Source organism: Apodemus sylvaticus, chromosome 12 (genome assembly GCF_947179515.1).
Source record: "Apodemus sylvaticus chromosome 12, mApoSyl1.1, whole genome shotgun sequence".
Classification (NCBI taxonomy): Eukaryota; Metazoa; Chordata; class Mammalia; order Rodentia; family Muridae; genus Apodemus; species Apodemus sylvaticus.
This window is the reverse complement of record NC_067483.1, coordinates 29770897-29795758: the sequence shown is the minus strand read 5'-3', so window position 1 is coordinate 29795758 and position 24862 is coordinate 29770897. Positions and strand designations below refer to the sequence as shown.

The 24862-nt window shown below is 39.1% G+C and overlaps 1 protein-coding gene across 1 annotated transcript in view; it reads left to right on the top strand.

Moving 5' to 3' along the window:
• Dpp10 (dipeptidyl peptidase like 10) overlaps positions 1-5864 on the top strand; it is a 794281-nt gene extending 788417 nt beyond the window's left edge. The window contains exons 25-26 of the mRNA XM_052200993.1: positions 2242-2315; positions 4802-5864. Of these exons, the coding sequence (XP_052056953.1) occupies positions 2242-2315; positions 4802-4936 (209 nt within the window). The 3' untranslated portion in view covers positions 4937-5864. The remainder of the gene's footprint in view (positions 1-2241; positions 2316-4801) is intronic.
• The last annotated feature ends 18998 nt before the right edge of the window (positions 5865-24862 follow it).

Genomic DNA, 24862 nt, shown 5'->3' with positions numbered 1-24862 from the left:
AGCTTGGATTCCCAGATTCCAAGTAAAGCCAGATACAGTGGTGCACAACTGGGATCACAGTGCTCCTGAGACTATAGGTGGAGACAGAAAATGCCCTGTAAGTTCACTAACCAGCCAGCCAGGTATGCCCAGCAGCAAACAAGAGACTCTGTCTCAAACAAGGTGAAAGGCAAGAACTGACTCCCAAAGTTGGGCTCTAATCTCTATATACACTCATATTCGTACACATATTATACATTCGTGTTCTCTGTTATCTGTCTGTCTCTCTGTCTCTGTCTCTCCCTATATATATCATTTCTGCCACTCTGCTTTTGTCCCTCTGTCTCTGTGTCTCTATGTCTCTGTGTCTCTGTCTCTCTCTATATATATATCTATCATCTCTGCCACTCTGCTTTTGTCCCTCTGTCTCTGTGTCTCTATGTCTCTGTGTCTCTCCATCTCTCTATCTTTGTGTCCCTGTGTCTGTCTGTCTCTGTCTCTGTCTTTCTCTCTCTTTCTCTTTCTCTCTCTCACCGTCTCTCTCCCCCTCTAATTCCTCATACCTTCTGTCCCTCTCACACCCACCCCAAAAGTTCATTTACATTGCTATCTTTTCAGCCATACCCAAATGCACACATGATGGAGGCTTTTCCATATATCATCCCTACAAAACCCACACAAGTTATATAAGAGATTATTCCACATCAGCCATTGCCCACATAAACCCACATTCATAGTCACATACACATACCAAGCAATTCATAGTTATTTAGAACTGGTGATTTTCCTTATTAATTGTAATAGAAAATTGCCCAGAAATATCTTGCCTATATTTAAATGACTATTTGGACTATTTATCCTCTGCTGTATAGAAAGATTATTCTGCACCATAGGATGAGAGCCTAGGGAGTCGCAGACCACTGATAAAACTGCCCTGGTTTGACAAAGATAGATATAAAATGTTAGCTTAAAGTTATTTATGGAAATCTGAAGATATGTACGGAGTGAAAGGAATGGCTTAGGCAGAATACAAGCAAACTATAGCACAGACACATTTGAGTGGCAGGCACAAGGTTTCCTAACTAGCTCAGACAAAACTGTTACTAAATACAGAACTCCTGAGATATGTATTCCAAAGCCCTGGTGCCTTACACTCAGACAGAAGGAATGTGGAGGGAAAAGAGAGAAAGCAGTTTTCTCTGCATCAAATATTTAACACTGAATAATGAGCTGTGTACTCTATCTTCTCAACATGGGAATTCAGTTCTAATATGAAATGGTAATCACATTTATTTGTATATTTCTTCATTGTGTATGTATGTGTGTACTTGCTTATGAAGGCGTGTGTTTGGGGTCAGAGGACAACTTGTGGACGCCTGTTCTCTCTGTCCGCCATAGATGAGTTTCAGTAATTTATTTCAGGTCATCAGGCTTCTGACCAAGCACCCTTTTCTGCTGAGGAATCTCACAGTTGTGGATTTCTAATTTACAATAAGAATGCAGAGGGTCAGTGTCTAGGTGACTGTAGATTCTAGAAATCTTCAAGTATGTATATGAAGATATTTCACTGCATTGATTGTAGGGAAGACATAAATTACCTCCAGTACTTATTAAGCACAAAATACATAATTAGTTACAGGAATAAATTATCTCACACAAACTATATCTAAATGACCTCATATAGAGTGAAGAGGGTGGCTTGCCAACGTGAGGACCTGTGTTTTGGTTCCTAGAACCCAAGTAAAATTGGAAGCGCAGACAGAATGGTTGATGCAGAATGGTTGCCCACTGTATGGGCAAGGTGCTAGGCAGAAACAAGTGGAAAAATGAAGCTTGCTGTCCAGCTAGTTTAAATGATTTCTGAAGATACTAAACTAGTGAGACACCATGTCTCAAATAAAAGTGGAAAGAACCTGAGGAATCACATGTGAAGTGGGTCTTTGCCTTCCAGACACACTCACAAATGCGCATATGCTTACATACACACACAGGCACCCACACAAACATATACATGGGAACAGAATGCCACTGGATGATTAAATTCACCTTGGTAACCGCTCTTATGTTGGTGCTCTCTTTTAGAATGAAAAAAAAAAATGTTACTATGCCACTTAGCAGCTCTCTAGTTAAAAATCACCAGCAGGTCTTTTTTCCAAGTATACAATGTGTATAGAGCACTTCTTTTCTTTGAAAAAAGCTATTGAGCCTTTCTGATGCTAACAGATTCATTTCTTTCAAATATCATAATTTAATATTTTGCAGCAAAAGTTCATTTCCAGCATTCAGCAGAATTGATCAAGCATCTGATAAAAGCTGGGGTGAATTACACTCTGCAGGTAAGCCACCACTCCAGAAAAATGTGTACTTATTCTCAGCTCTATATCACCCTATCTGGTACTTGGGATAAGCAACTGAGGGCATGAAAGGGTGATTTTGGCTCAGGATTCTGGAGGTCGCAGTTATATGCATGACTTTGGGACTGTGATAAGGAAGCATCACACTACAAGAGCTCAAGGAAAAGCAAAACAACTCATTTAAAAAATTTTGTGGGTTGGCCCACACCTATGTGTTTGAATGTGTGAGCATGTGTATGTATATGTGCATGTGTGTATTTGTGTGTAAGTATCTATGTACACTCACAAGTGTATGTGTGGAAGCTTGAGGGCAGCAGCAGGGCAAATAATAAAATTATAATATCATGTTCATCATCCAGAAAATATAATGACATGGCCCTGTGTCCTTGCTCAATAGAGTCCATATGTCTGATTTCTCAGGCTGCCTCTCTTAATTACTTCTTTTTTCGCCAAGCTTTTTGAATTTCTTGTATCTCTAAATTAACCTCTTGGTTCTCCATTGGCTTCATTTTCTCAGCTTCAAGCATTAAACTCGGGGTTGGTTATAGGAATTAAACTAGTCGCAGACAAACTGACCTTTCACGGTGTCCTTTGAAATCTGCTTGGAAGTCCTCAGGACTCTACAACTCTTGAGAAGAGCAAAACCAAAATCATAAGGCTAACCTCAAGAATCCAGCTAGTGTGAGCCACAGCTACACCTTGTTGGCTGATTATTAATCTTGAGGGGAAATGTCTTGGGAAAACCAGTTCCCAAAAAAGCCCTGTGTGAAATCACAATGCCCGGGGGCTCTCTTTTCGAGGAAAACTCTTTAAGAGTTCACTTTTTATGTCTCTGAGCCTTCTCTTGCTAGAATCTTTTGACCTTCTGACATGCCTTCAAGGCAAGAGAATGAATCCTAACTTCCTTCAGAGACAGGAAATACTGCTTCTTTTCCACTTTGCATTTTACTTCTTGGACACATCCTAGAGAAGCAGTATTCTTTCTCTTGGTTGTAAAATAATAAAAAAAATTTATAAATATTTTTAATATATATGAAAAAGTGATGTATAATTACAAATTTTCTCAAGAAATATCTTTAAGAGATGTCTGGACCATGTATTTCAGAAGACATGAATATGAGTATGGAAGAGTCTACTATTTTGGCCAACAAGCCCTAATTTAAATTATTATTAAATTATTATTATTATTGTTGTTGTTGTTATTATGTGCGTGTCTTGATAAACAAAAGGTCTTGGAAGAAACAGCATCTTCTACTTAACCTTCTGTAAGGCTGATTCACAAATTAGAGCTTCAGTGATTGCAGAAAGGTGTGAATGTTTCAAGTGGTTGGAAATCTGGTTTCTTGGGCTGCCTTCACCTTCTTGATAGCTATTTTCTTCTCTGTATATGAGCTAATGTATCTGTGAGCACTGGGTAAATCTTTGGAATGTGAAAGGGTCTGGCTGCCCCTAAGGAAAGTTTAAGGATGTCATCTGGTCACATCTCCATGCTCTCCAATGGAAACCTCTGTAGTTTCACAGAGGTTTATAGTAGCAGGACAAACAAAGTTACAAAACAAGGAATTTTAAAATAATATATTAGTATGAGTATGAGTATGAGCATGAGTATGAAAGAGTCTACTATTTTGGCCAAGAAGCCCTAATTTAAATTATTATTATTATTATCATTATTATTATTGTTGTTGTTATTGTTATCATTATGTGTCTTATACATTATTATATATAACTATATTATATTATATAATATAACCATATTATAGTTACATATATAGTTATATATAATATAACCATATTATAGTTATATATATATATATTAGTTATATATATATATATATATATATATATATATATATATATATATATATATATTAGCCAGAAAAGCAGGTTATAACAAGATGAGGAAATCTCAACTATAAGCCCTGGCCTGGTATTAAATGGTTAACTCTTCAGTTGATGGAGAATGACTGGCAACAGAAATAGAGAGACTGGTTGGGCCTGGCATGGGCTTTTGAAACTCAAACCCCACCCCCAGTAACATCCCTCTACAAAATCACACTCACTCCAACAAGGTTACACTTCCTAATTCTAATCCTTTCAAATAATGTCACTTCTTGGTGTCTAAACATTCATATATATGAGTATTCTTATTCAAACCACAGACAAGGGATCTGATGAAGGTTCCGATTCTCCGGTCTAAGTAAAGACCCTTGTTAGAGGTTTCAGATAAAGGGTTGAAGACTCATTCTGTATGACTGATGAGTATCCCATATTCTTCTTGAAATCAGGTTGTTACTGATTTCCATACTGCAAGAAAAATTGGAAGAATTCAGCCTTTCATCTAACATATCTAGCATTTCTCTTATTCCGGCTGTGTAGACAGAGAGTAACAGCTTTAGGTAGCAAAGTCTGAGTAGACCCTAGCCCAACCCATCAGTAACTTAGTTTCTCATTTATCGTCAATGTCATAGGTCTATCCAGATGAAGGATATCACATTTCGGACAAGAGCAAGCATCATTTTTACAGCACAATTCTCAGATTCTTCAGCGATTGTCTAAAGGAAGAAGTGTCTGTGCTGCCACAGGAACCAGAAGAAGATGAATAATGGACTATCCTTATACAGAGCTGAAGGGAATATTGAGGCTCAATGAAACTGAACCAAGAGACTGTCTTGTTGTAGACGCTCCAGAAGTCTAAGGGCAGCTTGAGGAGATAAACCTGGAACAGCACACTCAGACAGTAAACTAGAACTTGGAGACAGACGTTGTCACTACTGTGCTGCCAAGGGTGCAGAAGGTGTTTCGTTGTAAAGGGAAGTTGCAAGGGATGGTTTCCTGGGAAAAATTAGTTTCACATTAAAGTAGGAATAGTGCATGTTTCCTTCTGTTATCCCCTTTTGTTCTGTGACTAGTTACCCTCACTTTGATTTCAATGGCCATGATCACCTTTGCATAAAGTGCATAACGTACCATCAGTACCACAGTCCCTGATCTTTGATGGCTGAGCTGCAATCTAACATGTTAATGTAACTTTATAATAAGTGCAATTCTCTCATTGTCTATTATTATGCTTAAGAAAATATTCAGTTAATAAACAAAAAGCAGAGTATTTTACATAAAGTTCTGTTTTTAAAAAGGCATTATTAAATGAGTCAAGGCTATGTAGAAATATGGATTTCAGCACCTTCCAAAGTTCAGGCAGTTGTCAGTAGATAGAATACTTTTAAATCAACACACAGAGTGTTTGTCTCACAGTATAATATAAATATATATATACACGCACGTGTGCATATGCAGACAGTGAGTCTATCTTTATATGTTACTCATGCTACAAAGGGTAAACTTTAATGAATTACAGTGGATACTCTTTTACAGGCTGCAATGGATGCTTCTTTAATGAGCCAAATATGATGAGACCCTTTTGTTTCCAGTTCAGATTCTAGCAATTGCTTTCCTATAAATGTTTGGGTTGTGTTTGGTATTGTTTCTAGTGGTTAATAGTTTTCTAGTTGCAGTTTACTTTTTTGAATATGATATCTTGTCACATGTAAATTAGATATTAAATATTAAATTATAGTTTCTGATAAAGAACTTTTGTTAAACAAATGCAATGCCACCGAGTGGCATTTTGCTCTCTTGGTCGAGAAGGCTTTTTTAAACACTCAGATCTTTTACTTCAAACTCTCAGTGCAGTAAAGTCAATTCTCATTTTCATTATAAAAGCAGAAATAAGAATTGTTTCATTTTTTCCCAGAGTCTACTTAGCATTCCACGCCTGCTCAATGCATCTGTTGCTGTTTAACTAAGCCCTTATTATAAGAATTAAAAGAAATCATTTTTATTCATTGCCCTCCACCCCCAGAACACAAATAGCAGTATGTGATATAGGATTTAAATGGACAGCATACGGGGTACCAAATCCTACAGAGTGTCATTTTGGAGCAATTAGTAACTGAGAATGAAAATTCAACTTAACTGTATGGGGCTTCAGTCAAGAGAGTGCAGGCAGCTAGGGCGACTGAAATCAGATATGATTTTAGCCCATACAACAGATTTTCCATAAGATGTTGCAAAGTCTGGAACCAAAGTCTGATGCTCAGAAAATCCCAGTGGTGGAATGTCTATTCACAGCCCAGAATCTGTTCTTTGGGAAATCTGGGTTTATCTGTCCTCTGAAAACCAGGAAGAAAGATGTGAAAGTAGCGAATCTGTCCAACCCACCTGGGCTTCATCAACTGCACAGTCCAGAATTCTGATGTGTGGTCATGGGACTGACTTGAAGGCTGGTTGTCTCTCTTTTTTCTTCAGTGCTTTGCAATTGTGTCTTCTCTGCTCCATTAGATTCAATTTAATAGGGGAAAGATGTCCTCTCCAGAAAGACCCATTTTAGGTCTTTTCTCAAGGATAGTGAACACATTTTTTAACAAAATAGGTTGTAATGTTTCCAAGGAAAGTTTTGCCTATTTTATTAAGATGGAAGTTTCTTTTTAGGCTGATTTGAAGTCCAACTGAAGCTTTTTAATCAGTATTTTAGAATTCAACCACTAGAGATTTTTATGATGCAAATAATTATGTTGTCTGAAAGATGTGGTTTTATTGAATGTCTATTTGAGTAACATTTAAAAAGTGTTTACCTTTTCCTGTCCATCATTTCTCTTGTTTATGGTTATTATCAATGTTTATCTATTTTTTGATTAATTTAATACAGTTTGTAATGTGAAAGTCACTTGTCTGGGACCACGTTCACGTCACAGCACCACCACCGGATCTCACATGAAAACATGTTTAATAGGAAGTTGGAGAGCTGTCTTCTCTGTGATTTTGGGGAATTTTGTGACTGGGCCATGTCACACAAAGGAAACACTCACTGGTGTCTGCTTCTACTTTACATTGTGGGATTGTAGAACAGAATAGAATTTTTACACTTTTGCCTCCGTTGCATTTCAATGATTTTCTGCATATTCACAAACTCAAGAGGGTTTCCTAACACTTCAATGGCAAGCTTCCTCCATAATTTCTCCATATTAAAACAAAGTTTCAAGTCAGACTGACATTTCTATGGTGAGAGTCTTCAGGCATATTAACTCAGAAAGGAACACATAACCTTTGAAACTCCCTTGAAAGCAAATTTGTTTTTCCTACTCTCATTGAGAGCATAACACACTCAGTAAATAAGGACCAAGAAATAGAGTATTAGTGGCTCTCGTGTTGCTAGGATAAATCACTGTGGCCAAAAGTAACTTAGGGAAGAAAGGTTTATATTAAGCTTACTGTTTCATCTGGCAGGGAAGGTATAGCTTCAGAATTGAGGCCTGGCTGGCTGTTGGGAAGCAGAGAGAGAACAAGCAGTAGGGCCAGGCTGTAAACCCCACCACACCCCCATATCTGTCCCTGCTGCTGTACTTCCTCCAGCAAGGTACCATGTCCTTAAGATTCCCTAACCCTCCTGCTCATCCCCAAACAGCACTGACAGCTGAGACCAAGTGTTCAAATGTGTGAACCTATGGGAACACTTTACCTTCAAATCATATAAAGGAGGTTGCATTGCTCTGTCGTTCTCTAAGATGTGAAAGGAGGGGGCTACAGTTCAGAACCTGAACCTTGGCTTCTAGCTCAGCACAGGCACTCTCACCAAAGGTGATTTCAATAGAGTTATAAGAGTGAGGAGGCTTACAAACTGACTAGATACCATAGGGAGAATGAATCAAGCCATCGGCCTTCAGGATAGACTTAGGAATTGGTCTCTAGCAGGTAGAGAACTATTTAATTTCTCACCAGATGAGCAAATGGGACTTAAGAGACTGGAGAGATGCTTTCTGGATCAAGAGGACTTGCTCCCCTTGTGGAGGGTCCAGGAATCCACACTGGGACCTACAACAGTGTTAAAATTCCAGTTTGAGTTGATTTACACTCTCTTCTTGCCTTTGTAAGAATGTTCATGTGCATGGAGCCCCTACAGCAAAGCAGGTGTGTGTGTGTGTGTTTGTGTGTGTGTGTGTGTGTGTTTGTGAGTGACACAGAAATTAATATTTTTAAAAAGTTACTTATAAATGAGTTTCTGCCATGTCTCTTGGGTCCTGAAGGCACACAGCTTCTATTTTGACTTTCAACCCAAAGTCATCAAAAGAGACCCTGAGGGACACTTCTTGCTGGTCAAAGGAAAAATACAAAAAGAAGAACTGACAGTCCTGAACATCTATGCCCCAAATGTAAGGGCACCCTCTTTTGTAAAAGAAACTTTATTAAAACTAAAAGCACACATTGCACCTAACACAATAATTGTGGGTGACTTCAACACTGCACTTTCCTCAATGGACCGATCAGGAAAACAGAAACTAAACAGGGACACAATGAAACTAATTGAAGCTTTGGACCAATTAGATTTAACAGATATATATAGAACATTCTATCCTAAAACAAAAGAATGTACCTTTTTCTCAGCACCTCATGGTACCTTCTCCAAAATCGACCATATAATTGGTCACAAGACAGACCTCAACAAATATAAGAAGATCGAACTAATCCCATGCCTCCTATCTGATCACTATGGAGTAAAAGTGGTCTTCAATAGCAACAGAAACAACAGAAAGCCCACATACACGTGGAAACTGAACAATACTCTACTCAATGATACCTTGGTCAAGGAAGAAATAAAGAAAGAAATTAAAGACTTTTTAGAACACAATGAAAATGAAAACACAACATACCCAAATCTATGGGACACAATGAAAGCAGTGCTAAGAGGAAAACTCATAGCCCTGAGTGCCTCCAAAAAGAAAATGGAGAGAGCATACATTACCAGCTTAATGACACACCTGAAAGCCCTGGAACAAAAAGAAGCTATTTCGCCCAGGAGGAGTAGAAGGCAGGAAATCATCAAACTCAGGGCCGAAATCAATCAAGTAGAAACAAAGAGAACCATACAAAAAATCAACAATACCAGGAGCTGGTTCTTTGAGAAAATCAACAAGATAGATAAACCCTTAGCCAGAATGACCAAAGGGCACAGAGAAAGTATCCAAATTAACAAACTTAGAAATGAAAAGGGAGATATAACAACGGAAACTGAGGAAATCCAAAAAATCATCAGATCCTACTACAAGAGCCTATACTCAACACAACTGGAGAATCTGGAGGAAATGGACAATTTCCTTGACAGATACCAAATACCAAAATTAAATCAGGACCAACTAGACCATCTAAACAGTCCCATAATGCCTAAAGAAATAGAAGGAGTCATAGAAAGTCTTCCAACCAAAAAAAGCACAGGACCAGATGGCTTCAGTGCAGAATTCTACCAGACCTTCAAAGAAGAGTTAACACCAATACTCTTCAAACTATTCCACAAAATAGAAACAGAAGGAACACTACCCAATTCCTTCTACGAAGCCACAATTACGCTGATACCAAAGCCACACAAAGATCCAACAAAGAAAGAGAACTTCAGACCAATTTCCCTTATGAACATCGATGCAAAAATACTCAATAAAATTCTTGCCAACCGAATCCAAGAACACATCAAAACGATCATCCACCATGATCAAGTAGGCTTTATCCCAGGAATGCAGGGTTGGTTCAATATACGGAAATCCATCAATACAATCCACTACATAAACAAACTCAAAGAACAAAACCACATGGTCATTTCATTGGATGCTGAAAAAGCATTTGACAAAATTCAGCATCCCTTCATGCTTAAAGTCTTGGAGAGAACAGGAATTCAAGGCCCATACCTAAACATAGTAAAAGCAATATACAGCAAACGGGTAGCCAGCATCAAACTAAATGGAGAGAAACTTGAAGCAATCCCACTGAAATCAGGGACCAGACAAGGCTGCCCCCTTTCTCCTTATCTTTTCAATATTGTACTTGAGGTACTAGCTCGGGCAATTCGACAACATAAGGAGGTCAAAGGGATACAAATTGGAAAGGAAGAAGTCAAACTATCATTATTTGCAGACGACATGATCGTCTACCTAAGTGACCCAAAGAACTCCACTAGAGAGCTCCTACAGCTGATAAACAACTTCAGCAAAGTGGCAGGTTATAAAGTCAACTCAAGCAAATCAGTGGCCTTCCTATACTCAAAGGATAAGCAGGCTGAGAAAGAAATTAGGGAAATGACCCCCTTCACAATAGCCACAAACAGTATAAAGTATCTTGGGGTGACTCTTACCAAACATGTGAAAGATCTGTATGACAAGAACTTCAAGACTCTGAAGAAGGAAATGGAAGAAGACCTCAAAAAATGGGAAAACCTCCCATGCTCATGGATCGGCAGAATCAATATAGTTAAAATGGCCATTTTGCCTAAAGCACTATACAGATTCAATGCAATACCCATCAAAATCCCAACTCAATTCTTCACAGAGCTAGAAAGAGCAATTATCAAATTCATCTGGAACAACAAAAAACCCAGGATAGCTAAAACTATTCTCAGCAACAAAAGGAAATCTGGGGGAATCAGTATCCCTGACCTCAAGCAATACTACAGAGCAATAGTGTTAAAAACTGCATGGTATTGGTACAGTGACAGGCAGGAGGATCAATGGAACAGGATTGAAGATCCAGAAATGAACCCACACACCTATGGCCACTTGATCCTCGACAAAGAGGCTGAAAACATCCAATGGAAAAAAGATAGCCTTTTCAACAAATGGTGCTGGTTCAACTGGAGGTCAGCATGCAGAAGAATGCGAATTGATCCATCCTTGTCTCCTTGTACTAAGCTCAAATCCAAATGGATCAAGGACCTCCACATAAAGCCAGACACTCTGAAGCTAATAGAAAAGAAACTGGGGAAGACCCTTGAGGACATCGGTACAGGGAGAAAGTTTCTGAACAAAACACCAATAGCGTATGCTCTAAGAGCAAGAATTGACAAATGGGACCTCATAAAATTACAAAGTTTCTGTAAGGCAAAGGACACCATCAAGAGGACAAATCGGCAACCAACAAATTGGGAAAAGATCTTCACCAATCCTACATCAGATAGAGGGCTAATATCCAATATATATAAAGAACTCAAGAAGTTAGACTCCAGAAAACCAAACAACCCTATTAAAAAATGGGGTACAGAGTTAAACAAAGAATTCTCACCTGAAGAACTTCGGATGGCGGAGAAGCATCTTAAAAAATGCTCAACTTCATTAGTCATTAGGGAAATGCAAATCAAAACAACCCTAAGATTTCATCTTACACCAGTCAGAATGGCTAAGATTAAAAATTCAGGAGACAGCAGGTGTTGGAGAGGGTGTGGAGAAAGAGGAACACTCCTCCACTGCTGGTGGAGTTGCAAATTGGTACAACCACTCTGGAAATCAGTCTGGCGGTTCCTCCGAAAACTGGGCACCTTACTTCCAGAAGATCCTGCTATACCACTCCTGGGCATATACCCAGAAGACTCCCCACCATGTAATAAGGATACATGTTCTACTATGTTCATAGCAGCCCTATTTGTAATTGCCAGATGCTGGAAAGAACCCAGGTATCCCTCAACAGAAGAGTGGATGCAAAAAAATGTGGTATATCTACACAATGGAGTACTATTCAGCCATTAGAAACAATGAATTCATGAAATTCTTAGGCAAATGGATGGAGCTAGAGAATATCATACTAAGTGAGGTAACCCAGACTCAAAAGGTGAATCATGGTATGCACTCACTAATAAGTGGATATTAACCTAGAAAACTGGAATACCCAAAACATAATCCACACATCAAATGAGGTACAAGAAGAAAGGAGGAGTGGCCCCTGGTTCTGGAAAGACTCAGTGAAACAGTATTCAGCAAAACCAGAACGGGGAAGTGGGAAGGGGTGGGTGGGAGGACAGGGGAAGAGAAGGGGGCTTGCGGGACTTTCGGGGAGTGGGGGGGCTAGAAAAGGGGAAATCATTTGAAATGTAAATAAATTATATCGAATAATAAAAAAAAAAAAAAAAAAAAAAAGAATCATGGAAAATCTATTCCCTGTCTCTCCTCATATGACCGTACAACCTTTGTCTCTTGTAACAACCAGCCTTTCTTAAGTGTGATCGGACCTCTTAGATGTGATCTAAGATTGTCTGAAATATCAGTATTCCCAGACAATCCATAAAAATAAAAGTGAGTTTTTATGATATTTGTAACTTATCCACACTTATGTGTCTAGGAAGTAAATAGTATAGATCAAAGCAATAGCCAAGTGAGACACCTGTGGTTGCGGCAGCTCTGTATTGTTATAAAGGCATGCCACCACCTCTGAGTCACAATGCTACATTTGAATTTACAGTCCCAGATAGTTTTGAGAATAACTTATTCATTTTACTGCCACAAGTTAAGGCTAGCTCAGTCTACTGCTGAGTTATGTTAGGAGTTACCTGAATGAACTCCTAATCTCAAGAGGACATATGAATTATAATAATGGCATGTTTGGTGAGACCTGAAAGGAATCAAAAGTTGAAATTGAAAGGTCAAGGGTCAATGTTGGATCTCCAGCACCCAGGTAAAAGAGCTGAGTTGGACAGTCAAAGTTGTCATTTCAGGACAAGGGACCATATTTGTTGCTGGCTAGCTATCCTATCTGGTTGAATGATTAAACGCTAGGTAACACCATGAAACCTTTTCTCAGAAAGCAAATTGTATAGTGATAGAGGAGGATACGAGTGCAGAACTCTGGTGTCTACACATGAATATGTGTATGTGAAGGGAGAGAACTCGACGTTTAATCTGGAGATAAATAAAATTCATCTCTACTTGTGACCGTATACTCACATGTCCATGATTATATTCCGTGAAGGTCATTAGTAATTACCTTCGCTCAGTCTTCACTCCAAGTTTATTCCAGAGTCATACTAAGCCATAAGCATGGAGAAAGACTTCTGCTGATGAAACTTGTAAACATAAAACATCTCACACCATCTTTTTGTTAAGCATCCAGAAAATAGGTTTTGGAGTTTAGAATCAGGTCAGACATACAAGCGTTCATTTCCTCCCATGGTTAACCACTGATAGAACATGATTTGTGCTATCACTACTCAAATCTGTTACTAACAATTTAATTCATTTTGCAAAATCCCAGCAATTCTTAGAAGAAACATTTTTAATAAAAATGGTACAACAGCGCTCATGGCTCATTCGGCCATGTCACATACATGAGTAGACCTCCCTGGAACCTACATCAAGTTAGACACAGTGGCACATCTCGGTTATTCCAGAGCCTCTGGTCTGTGCGAATGTGGAGACTGGTGAAAGTCAGAAGTTCCTGGCCTGGTTAGCGTGCCATACACAAAGGAGAATGAGAAAAGAGTCTATCTCAAACCCAGTAGGACTCAAAGACCAACATCTAGAGTAGTCTTCTCCCTCCATTCACCTGCACACACAAGTATAAACATACAAAGAAAAAAAACACACACAAACACACACACTATTATCTCAAAAACAAGACAAATGTGTTCTAAAGGACTGTATTTGAACCATCATTGTCTGGGTTTCAGTTTCATCCTCAACAATGCTCTGACAAGTTCTTAGCTTTGAGTGAAGTCTTCTGGAAGACAAGTCCCTCCTCTGGCTATTTCTCCCAGCATGAGATCCTGAACCAATCCCAGTTTCTTTCATCCATTGTTGTAGCAATCTGATTCAGAATGAGGACACAAGTTTCTCTTCCAAATATCTTCATTGTCTGTTAGCCTGATGATACTAGCACAATTTCATTTAACCCATTTGACATAAATTTAGCATGAGAAAGCAGAATTCTTTCCTGCCCACAGCTGTGAGGCAAGGAAACTCACCTTTGTTCTGAATGTGGGCTGTTTACCATGTAAACTCAAGCATGTGAAGTCAACAGCATTGCCCTCTGATAAAAGTGAATCAGAATTCAGAGGGGTTAAACAATTTCTCCCTGGTATCGTGCAGTGAATCAAAACAAGACTAAAAAGTAAAGTCAGTTTGTGATGCCTCTGAGTCTCAGTCACAGTTTTCAGCTCGATTCTGAATTTACAACATTCTTCCATTAGTTGAGTTAAACTGTGGAGTAAATGATTCTTCATGAAGATCTATCTTCTGCTATTCTCCTGACTGTAAGTAAGCAAATAACAAATTCAAAGTAGCTTCAATTCCTGTGTCTAGGTAGGTGCTTAGCTGCCTCCTGGAAATTTGTTCCATTTGCCAAATCTCAGTCACATCCTGCAGGAACCAGAATCAGAATTATCTCCAAGACTACCAAGTAGGAGGGCATGGATGAGACCTGTCCTCTTTGCTAAGACATTTATTGAAAGAATTATTAAAGCCACAGGGAAACAAACAGAAAGACAGCAATATGTCAGGGGCTCTTTTGAGAGCTCTAACTACAAAGCAGCATGTGGAATCTTTTCATATAGTTATCAGAGAAAACATAAGGTTTCACAACTCCATCGTGTGGTCAAACAATCCCTGTTTCTTGCCTCATGTGAGGAGGCAATGGAACATGTGATTTTGTGGATTCATCTTACTAGAGCCCTCTGATGTCATGATGGATCTAACAGCCCAAGGCATGTCAGCTCTCTTGGTTCCTGTCATTCTTCTAGAATCCAGATAATTATTTCCAGACTCAGAGACAGGCTCATGACACAACCTCTGTCTCTCCCTCTAGCAGTAGAGATCCTAGAACCAAGGATGAGGTTGGACAGGAAAGGCGCTAAGATGAGCTTATCTGGAACAGTGGCTGTTTTTGGATTGCAATGCAAGTGATATTTTTTTTTCCCATACATTAAAACTTGAGAAACATTTGCGTAAATAAAACTTGATTGGAAGATGTCACAAGAGAGTTCAAGGTGGGTGTTTCTAGTCCAAGTTTAGCACATACAGGCACAGTGAATGCTAGCCAGCCTTTTGGGGCTTTCTCACTTCAGCTTTTGCATGTTCATTGGTCTTGAATTATCCTCATACAGCAGAGGCTTCTGTAATCGTCATCAATATCCTCTTACACGAGAGCATCTAAATATACTTAGCAGAGGGTACTTCCCTATAGCCTATATTTTGTTAGGGAAGATCATTTTTCCTATAAATTTTAAGCAGAATTCTGCTCAGAACCATTGGTTGGTTCAGGTTTGGTTGTAGGTCTTCACCTCTGACTTGGGAATTATCTATCTAGAATTTATGTTCTCTTTCCTGAAGGTACATAAAGTAAGGACAGGTAATTGAAACAGAGACGGAAGAATGGGAATCACAAAATTCAACAAACTGATCTCTATCTATGGGTGCTTTATTCTGGAGGCACAGCTCAAGCTACTGGATAGTAAGCATGGACTGTTTTTATACATAGGCCTTCTTTTGAAGGTGTCTCACTATCCATCTACCCAAGAAGTCTCTTAAATCTCTTCTACTCCTTTGTTCCTGTGAATCCATACCCACTTCCCCATTGGCATATTCTACCCTCTAAATCACTGACATGTTATTCAGGGCAAGCAGGTAGCTTTGAAATTTGATTGCTGCATTATCAGTCCCTTTCTTCAGGCTTTATCTGCTCTAACAAGATTTATGATGCCTTGATTATCTCCATATGGCTTAAATTTCTAGGCACATCATTAATTCTCCTGATTGATGGATTGTAGAGGCTTATACAAAGGAGAAAGAAAAGGCCTGGCAAGGAAGCACAGGTAGCAGGACTTCCCCATTCATATGCACTTTTAGCAAGTGTGATTCTCATTACATCCCAACATCTGTCCTTTAGGAAGCTGTGATCTTTGTGGTGTAATTGGATTTTGAGCCCTTGGGGAGAACAATGTGCAAAACTCCTTTACCCAGATAAATAAAAGTTTCAGCTTCAAGGTTGTCTAGCACAAAATATTATGTACAAACTGAATACCATGTATTATACTATTTGATATAGCCATGTGATTATTTTTTAATTTTTACATTTAATTATTTATGTGTTTGTTTGTTTGTGGGTGAAGATACCATTTCCCATGAATTCACATGGATGTCAGAGGACAATTGTCAGATGTCTCTTTCCACTGTGTGTCTTTGGGGTACAGTCAGGTCATTAAGCTCCACAGCAAGCTCCTATACAAGGCTAGCATTCGCTCACATGTTTGTTTATGTTAATTAATTAATATGAATAATGAATATAAATGTGACTATTTCATATAAAATAGAATATAAAATATCTATTTTAGTGTGAACACTATAGCTAAATGAATCATTTACTAGACAGTAGTAGTATATATGATTAGATGTTGGCTTTTGTTGTTACTTATTAATGGTCACTTATTTGAGGATGTTAGCCCTATATCTTATGAGCCTGAACCTGCCCACACATTTCAAAAAATTTGAAATGCCCCCTTCCGTTCCTACAGTGACTGTCTTGAGGGCAGTTGCCTATCTTGCATTCAACTTCAGGGACATTTATCATTAAAAAGCACAGCTATATTTTTAATTATTTCATAGCCCAAATGATTTATGACAATAGGATATTACTAAAATAATATAGAGATTAATCTGCATTATTTGTTGATGGTTTGAGCTTTACTTTACCTCCATGAATACATCAAGAATAGAGGAATTCAGATCTTTTGAAACAGGAATTACTTGAGAAAAGATGATGATTTAATGTATGCTTGTAGCCCATCATGTGCCTCTCTCTGTATCTCGTTGAGATGCTGCAAGACTTGGACATGGAACCAATCTCCTTTATCTGATCCTGTCTATTTCAGTGTTTTTTTAATTCCCCAAGCATAAGACGCTGTATAAGTGACTTTTCTCTTTTTTTAGTTGATATCCAAGTTGTTAGAGATTTGATGTGTGTAAGATGTTTTTCATTGAACTATAATATATATGCATATTCATTGTAGTAGAGTTGGTAGTCAGGCAACACATCAGCAGGGAGAAAATAAATTAAATGAAGCCTTTTGGCCAGTAGAGGAAAATTTGTTTATTTGTTTGCACACTGAAAGAAAGAGTAACAAGCTGGAAAGTAACTAATACCACTGCATTCAGGGCAATGGAATGTAGGGACTCTCCTTTGAGAGAAGTACTCTTGTCTTACCAGTGAGTTTCTCTTTGTGCAGATTTCTGGAGTGTCATGATGCTCCACCTGCAGAAGGCTAGGAAAGTCTGACAGGTGTGCAGTTCTGAGAGATGAGTGTAAGCTGCTGTGAATGTAATTTATTTCCAGTTGTGCAACATCTGGCATGTAAATAAGGGTCATGCAAATCAACATCTTGCAAATCAGGGCCATGCAAATCAAGTTCATGTAAATCAGGGCAGTCCTGGTTGATCAAAGCTCAGTTCTAGACCAAGTCTGGGGTCACCAGGTGGCATACTGCAGCTCTGTCAGGTTCAGCAGTCCTTTGTTGGAACTGTGGGGTTCCTGGCCATTTTTTCTGATGATTCTCTTATGGCAGAATGGATCCATCGTCTGGTGTTTTATTAATGGCCTGCACTCCACATTTATAACACAAAATATGGTTGGTTAATTTATGTATCCAATAGGTAGTGATGAACTTGGTAATTAGCAAAGTAATTAAGGGTAGCACCTTAATCTTTTAAGGTGAATACTGATCCTTCTTTTGTAGCTATTTTGAGATATATAATGTATTGTTAATTATATTCATCTCATGGCATAATCCAATAGCAAGGCTGAGTCCTTTTGTCTGTCTGATCTGGGTTCAAACACCATATAACAATAATAATGGAGCCATTGTCTGACCTCTCCACTATGGAACATAACCCTCTGTTCCTGAGTATCCAATTCCAACTCCTCAGAGATCAATGTTTGAGGTTTCCCCTGTGTCTTTCTGTTCCTGGCTTCTATAACAGTTTCTTAGGGGTTTTTTTCCCTATTGTTACACCTGACAGGAATTCATGATTTATTTATTTATTTATTTATTTATTTATTTATTTATTTATTTAATGGTTGACTGTGTTCTACTGTGTAGATGTATCACATTTCCTTTATCCATCTGTCTGTGGATTCGCTATTCTGCTTCGTAATTACCAATAATACTCAAAGTGGTGTATGGAATCAATATTGTCACCACCCAAATATCAATACGATTCTTTACAGAACTAAACAGATATAAACCTGAAATTCAAAGGAATCTACAAAGGACCCAAATACCAAAAGCAATCTTGATAAGTCTGAGCAAAGTATAAAGGATTCATAATATCAGACTCACTTCAGTTTACTAAAATGATGTTAACTTCCTGTAAAGCCTATGAAATGTTCCATCATCTTCTCCCATTTGTCCTTATTCAATTTGATATCAAATTCTACTACAGCTATAATTATTTCTAGCTTGCATTGAGGCCTACCCTCACTCCCAGTTTTATTTCAAAATGTATCTTATGCATATGTATCCTATCTCTGTACATTTTTACATAAGGTTTCTCTGTGTAGGGGACCTGCCTTGACCTCAGAATTCTCCTATCTCAGTCTCCCAATCTCTGGAATTACAGCTATGAGCCACCCTACTCTGAATATCTACTTGTAAATGTGCATAAACTATGGCAGCATACCTACTTTGTAATTACTAACAAAGTAAAACTAATCATAGTAGAAAGAATAAATTAACTACTTAATTAATTAAATACTTACTAGGCACTAGAATCTACTAATTCATAGTCTTCCCTGCCCCCAACCCTGAGACAGGGTTTCTCTTTATAGCCCTGGCTGTCCTGGAACTCACTCTGTAGACCAGGCTGGCCTCAAACTCAGAAATCTGCCTGCCTCTGCCTCCCAAGTGCTGGGATTAAAGGCCTGTGACACCACCACCCGGCCTAACTCATAGTCTTAACATTTAATACAGCTACTGGATAAGTGTGGTCACTAGCTCAGTTTTCTACAGGCAAACTGTAAGCTTAACAAAATTAGAAGAGTTATCAAAGTCTCAGTAAGCCACACCAGTAAATTGTAGTTATTGATTGTAATATTAATAATAATAAAAGAGATGAGCCAAATTTAAGTAAGTAGCAGAGTCACAGCTTCACTCCCACCCATGAAGTCATCTGTGGCATGCGAGAGCTGTTTGAATTGATCTCTGGAAGCTCAAGAGTCAAGTTTGAAAGAGACTCACTGAGGTTGTCCTTCTCCACCTCTCTAAACTGACACCATAACCTTAGCCCAAATTCCATTATGTAGGGCAGCTAAAGAGAGTGCTGGCAAATGGCTTGAAGAATTCACAGGACCTTGGTGAGAAATGTAGTGATCCTTGTTTGTCTCCGGAATAACTCTTATTCTGGATGGCAATCATTTTACTTGCTTCTTTGAATCTGTACCCAACTTCAGGACACACACACACACACACACACACATACACACAGAGAGAGAGAGAGAAAGAGAGAGAGAGAGAGAGAGAGAGAGAGAGAGAGAGAGAGAGAGAGAACATCTTCATTCTCTTCTTTAACATTAATAAAAACAACCATATTCCATTAGATTCATTGCCCAAGATAACTGGTTTGCTGAAGGAACTTTCATATTAACCCCAAAGAACATTCATTTGAGGGGACAGGATATATGGGTCACTGGTTGTAATTAAATTATTTGGAATGTAAACAAAGAATATAGAAAATAAAAATATTTATAAAAAAAAGAAAGTTGCAATATGAAGAATATTTAAAAAAAACCCTATTCTTCAGGAAACCTGAATTTGCTTTCGAGAATGCACATGAACCACCTCAAAATCATCTGTAACTCCAGCTTCAGAGGATCTGACACTTCTGTCTTCCCCAAACATGAGCTCGCATGTATACATCTCATACACTGAGAGATAATTAAAACTGAAATCTTAATTGACAGTGGCATATATCTTTAATTCCAGCAGTTGGGAGGCAGAGGCAGGTGAATCTCTTGAGTTCAAGGGCAGCCTGGTCTAAAGAGTAAGTTCCAAGATAGCCAGTACTACAGAGAGGACCCCTACCATGAAAACCCATCATCATCATCATTAACATCATCATCGTCATCGTCGTTGTCATCGTCATCATCATCATTACCATCCTCAAGCAATCAATAAATAAATATCACTGGCTAGATATGGTAGTGCACACATTTAATCTCAGCACTCACCAGGTAGAGACAGGCAGATGTTTGTGAGTTTAAGGTCAATATTGTCCTCATACAAAGTTTCAGGCAAGCCAGGCCTACAAAATAAGACACTGTTTCAAAAGAAGTAATAAAATACTTTTAAAAAAAAGCATTCATATTTGCTTGAAATCATTTAAATACAATATTGTTTGTCCTATAATATTTTGATAGGCAACAAAAACAGGATGCAATAATGACAGTAAAGAATCCTGCCTAGAAGCAGGGGAAGGGTGTTTGCCTGTGGGGAAACCATAGCTCCTTAGCCCACATTCAGCAACATAAAACCCAGCACCTATATACAGATTCACAAATGTTTCATATGGAGAATTAGTGTGTTTCTTACACATTTAACTTCCGCACAAAGATGTGTTTGAATCAACCCCTTATCGCATATATTAAGGCTGAGTAGATGTTTCTGTTGGGCACAGTAATATAAAATTACTGGGTGTCTTTGAGAATGGGACAGCATATCTAAAGGAATAAAAATCCCAGAAAACTCCATGGCCCACAAAATTGTATGTCTTAGCTAAAGTTTCCATTGATTTGAAGAGATACCATAACTAAAACAACTCTTATAAAGGACAACATTTAATTGGGGTTGACTTATAGGTTCAGAGTTTCAATCCATTATCATCAAGGCAGGAAGCATGACAGTTTCCAGGGTGACCTGGGGCTGGAAAAGCCTAAACTTCTACATCTTGTCCCAAGGCAAACAGAAGACTGCTGTCTTTCAGACATCTAGGAGGGTCTTAAAGCCTACTACCCCTTCAATGACATACTTCCTCCAACAAGGCCACACCTCCTAAAGGCCCACTTCTAGGCCAAGCATATTCAAACACAATATTCTACTCCCTGGCTCCCATAGACTTGTCCAAACACATGAGTCTATGTGGACTACAACTAGTCATAATATACTGATAAATGCATTTAGTCTAACTTCAAAATTCCAGATAGTCTATAGCAGTCTCAACAATGTTAAAAGTACAAAGCCTCTTCAGAGATTCATACACTTAACTGTAATCACATATAAAATCAAAATCAAAAAAGCAGATCACATACCTCCAACACCACAGGATACATATTACCATTCCAAGCCTATCCATGAGGAAAAAATGGACCAATGCAACATCAAAAACCAGTTGAGCAAACTCAGAGTCATGTCTGATGTAAATGTGTAAAAGCTGTCTTCACATTTCCAAATCCTTTCATCTTTGTTGACTTCAGCAAACTTTTCTCTTGCACTGGTTCCATTAAGTGTTTGCAGATTTCCTCAACAGGTATCCCACATCTCTAATATCTTGGGATATCCAAGGCAACTTTAACTTTAGACCTTCCTGTTCCAGTGTCTGCGACCACACATCATCTTCTGGACTCCTCCAAAGAGCTTGGGTCACTTCTCCAGCTCTGCCCTCTATTGCACTCTAGGCTCTGGTTGATTCCACACCACACTGTTCTTGGTGATCATCTCATAGGACTGGCATCTCCAATACACTGGATGATGTGTTTATAAAAAGATAAAGGAAGGGGGAATAAGTTTTAGTGGATCTGTACTGAGGTGTGGGGGAAAGGAGTACCTAGGCAGGCCCATGCTGGGTCATCCCTTCCTCCTTAGGGACCAGCCACATGATGGTATAGTATAGAATAGAATTTATTCAGGTCATGGGGAATGGAGTAAAGAGGGTAGTAGAGGCCAAAGGGAGGGGATGGGGAGAGAGCAGGAGCATGAAGGCAAGGGCAAGGGAGGAGGGGGCAAGCAACCCCTTTTATAATGAGTCAGGCATAACTGGCTATTGCCAGGTAACTATGGGGCTGATCTGAAACAGAATTCCCCACACTGGGGTCTTCTGCTGCAATTAAGCTTTACTTGTAGCCTCTCATAGGCTCTCTTCATGGTGCCCAGCCTAAACTTCTTTGCATAATCCCTTCATTCTTGGGCCACCTACTACAACTGAAGCTGCACTTTCACCTGGTATTTCATAGTGCCAAGACTCAGCAACTTTCCATGGGACCTTCACAAGCAGTACAACCTGGGTGATTCACATTACCAGTCTAGGTGCAACAGGAAGTACAATCTTGACTATCTCTGGAACACAGCTTCTTTGTGCTCACAAAAAGAAATACATCCCAAAGGTTTGACCTCAAGGATGCTGGTCCCTTCTTTATCACTGCTAATTTCTTAGCTCCAACTAACCAGCATTTATTGTCCCAGTAGTCCTTTCTACTCTGGACTCTGGAGCAACAGGGCCAAAGCTGCCAAGTTCTACAGCTTGCAGGAGGTGGAACTTTGACCCTTTGTTCCATTACATTGTTACTTGCTTTCTCTTTTCCTACTCCTTCACTGCCTAAACTTGTTATGTAGATTGACCTTGAATTGAGAAATCTGCATAGCTTTCCCTCTGGATTAAAGGCTATGACACCTCACCTGGAACTTCCTCTGTATACAGACCTTGAACTCAGAGATCTGCTTGACCCTGACTCCTGTAATTTAAGGCATAACTGTTATGCCTAGACCTAAATTTTCCCTGGTCATTATTTCTTGAGATCCAGAACAAAAGATTATATCTTCTATTTCTGAATTCTAGTTCATTTCAAATTACAAGTCCAAATGAAAACATTAACTCACCAATAATACCTATCATGACATAAGAATTTTTTGTCTGCAAAAACATAAGCAAAAGCATAAGCAATAGTTTAGCTGGGTGAGACCTGGCCCAAAGTTCCCTGCTTTTTAAATCTGTTTATCTCCTAGAACATAGATTCAGCTTCACTTCTCTTCCTGGTGTCCCTTTATTACTTGAAACATGCATTTTGTACTTTTCCTTTGGTAGCTTGCTACACTTGACCAGCATGCTCTTCCTGAGACGAAATTAGAGAACAAAATCTCTGCTAGGCTTTTTTGAGACTTCCTTTGGGCAAAAAGTCATTACCTTCTTCACCAAAATACTACAAAAACCATCTCTAGGTCACATATTGTAATTTTTTCCCACTGAAATCTTTTATGCTATGTCTGCACAGATAAAGTCACCCTTAGAACCAATGTCTCCCTTACTCCTACTAGGATGGTTCACTATGTGACACTTAAAACATTGCACTGCTTTCCAAATTAACCAAATCCACATTCCTCCAAACAAAAGCATGGTTCAGGCCTGTTATGGCTGTTGTGTTTTATAAAAAGATAAAAAGGGAAAAGTGTAGGTTTGGTGGAGATGAGGTAAGGTGGTAAGGGGGTACCTCTGTGGGCCCATGCAGAGGCATCATTTCCCCTGAAGGACCAGCCACACAATGGTATAGTATAGAATAGAGTTTATTCAGAGCATGAGGAGGGGAGTTGAGATGAGAGGGTAGAAGGGACAGAGAAATACACACACACACACACACACACACACACACACACACACACACACAGAGAGAGAGAGAGAGAGAGAGAGAGAGAGAGAGAGAGAGAGAGAGAGAGAGAGGAGTAGGGACCAGCCATGAGCTATGTGTCCATGGAGAGAGAAGGTGTAGGAGAATGGGGGAGAGAAGGGGGCAGCAGCAAGGGCATAGAGCTGGAACAAGAAAGCAAGAGAGGGAGGAGGGGGCAAGCATCTGCTCTTTTAGTGAGTCAAGTACACCTGGCTATTGCCAGGTAACTGGGGGTTGGAGCCTAGACAAAATGCTAACAACACCAATAACCCATTTGGTGGTACCAACTTCTGTCTTAGTTAGGATTTCCGTTGCTGTGAAGAGACACCAAAGCAAAGACAGACCAAAACAACTCTTATAAAAAACAAACAAACAAACAAACAAACAAAAAACAAAAAAACATTTATTTGGGTCCATGTGGCATGTTCAGAGGTTTAGTCCTTTATCATCCAGGTGGGAAGCATGCAATTTCCAGGCAAACCTGAGACTAGAAGAGCCTAAACTTTTACCTTTTGATTCAAAGGCAAACAGGAAACTGCTAACATCCAGGCAGCTAGGAGGAGGATCTCAAAGCCCACCCTACAGTGACACACTTCCTTCAAAAAGGCAAAACCTCCTAATAGTGCCACTCCCTGGGCCAAGAATATTCAAAGCACCACTCTGCACAAGTCAGTCATTTTTCTTTTAATATAGTTTGAATTTAAAGAACAAAATTCATAAACCACAGAAGGTAGGTTTTAGAGGGTGTATTTCAGTTTGTAAGTGAAAATTAAGAAAATCAGAAGGAAGGAGAGAGAGAGAGAGAGAGAGAGAGAGAGAGAGAGAGAGAGAGAGAGAGGAGGAAGGAGGAGGAGGAAGAAGAAGAGGAGAGAAGAGAAGAGAAGAGAAGAGAAGAGAAGAGAAGAGAAGAGAAGAGAAGAGAAGAGAAGAGAAGAGAAGAGAAGGAAAAGGAGGAGAAGAGGGTGAGGAGAGGAGAGGAGAGGAGAGGAGAGGAGAGGAGAGGAGAGGAGAGGAGAGAGGTAGTCAGTCCAATTGGTCCTACCAAGTATACTGGTGGCTCCTCTCACTTTCAGTCACTTAGTCACAGGAGA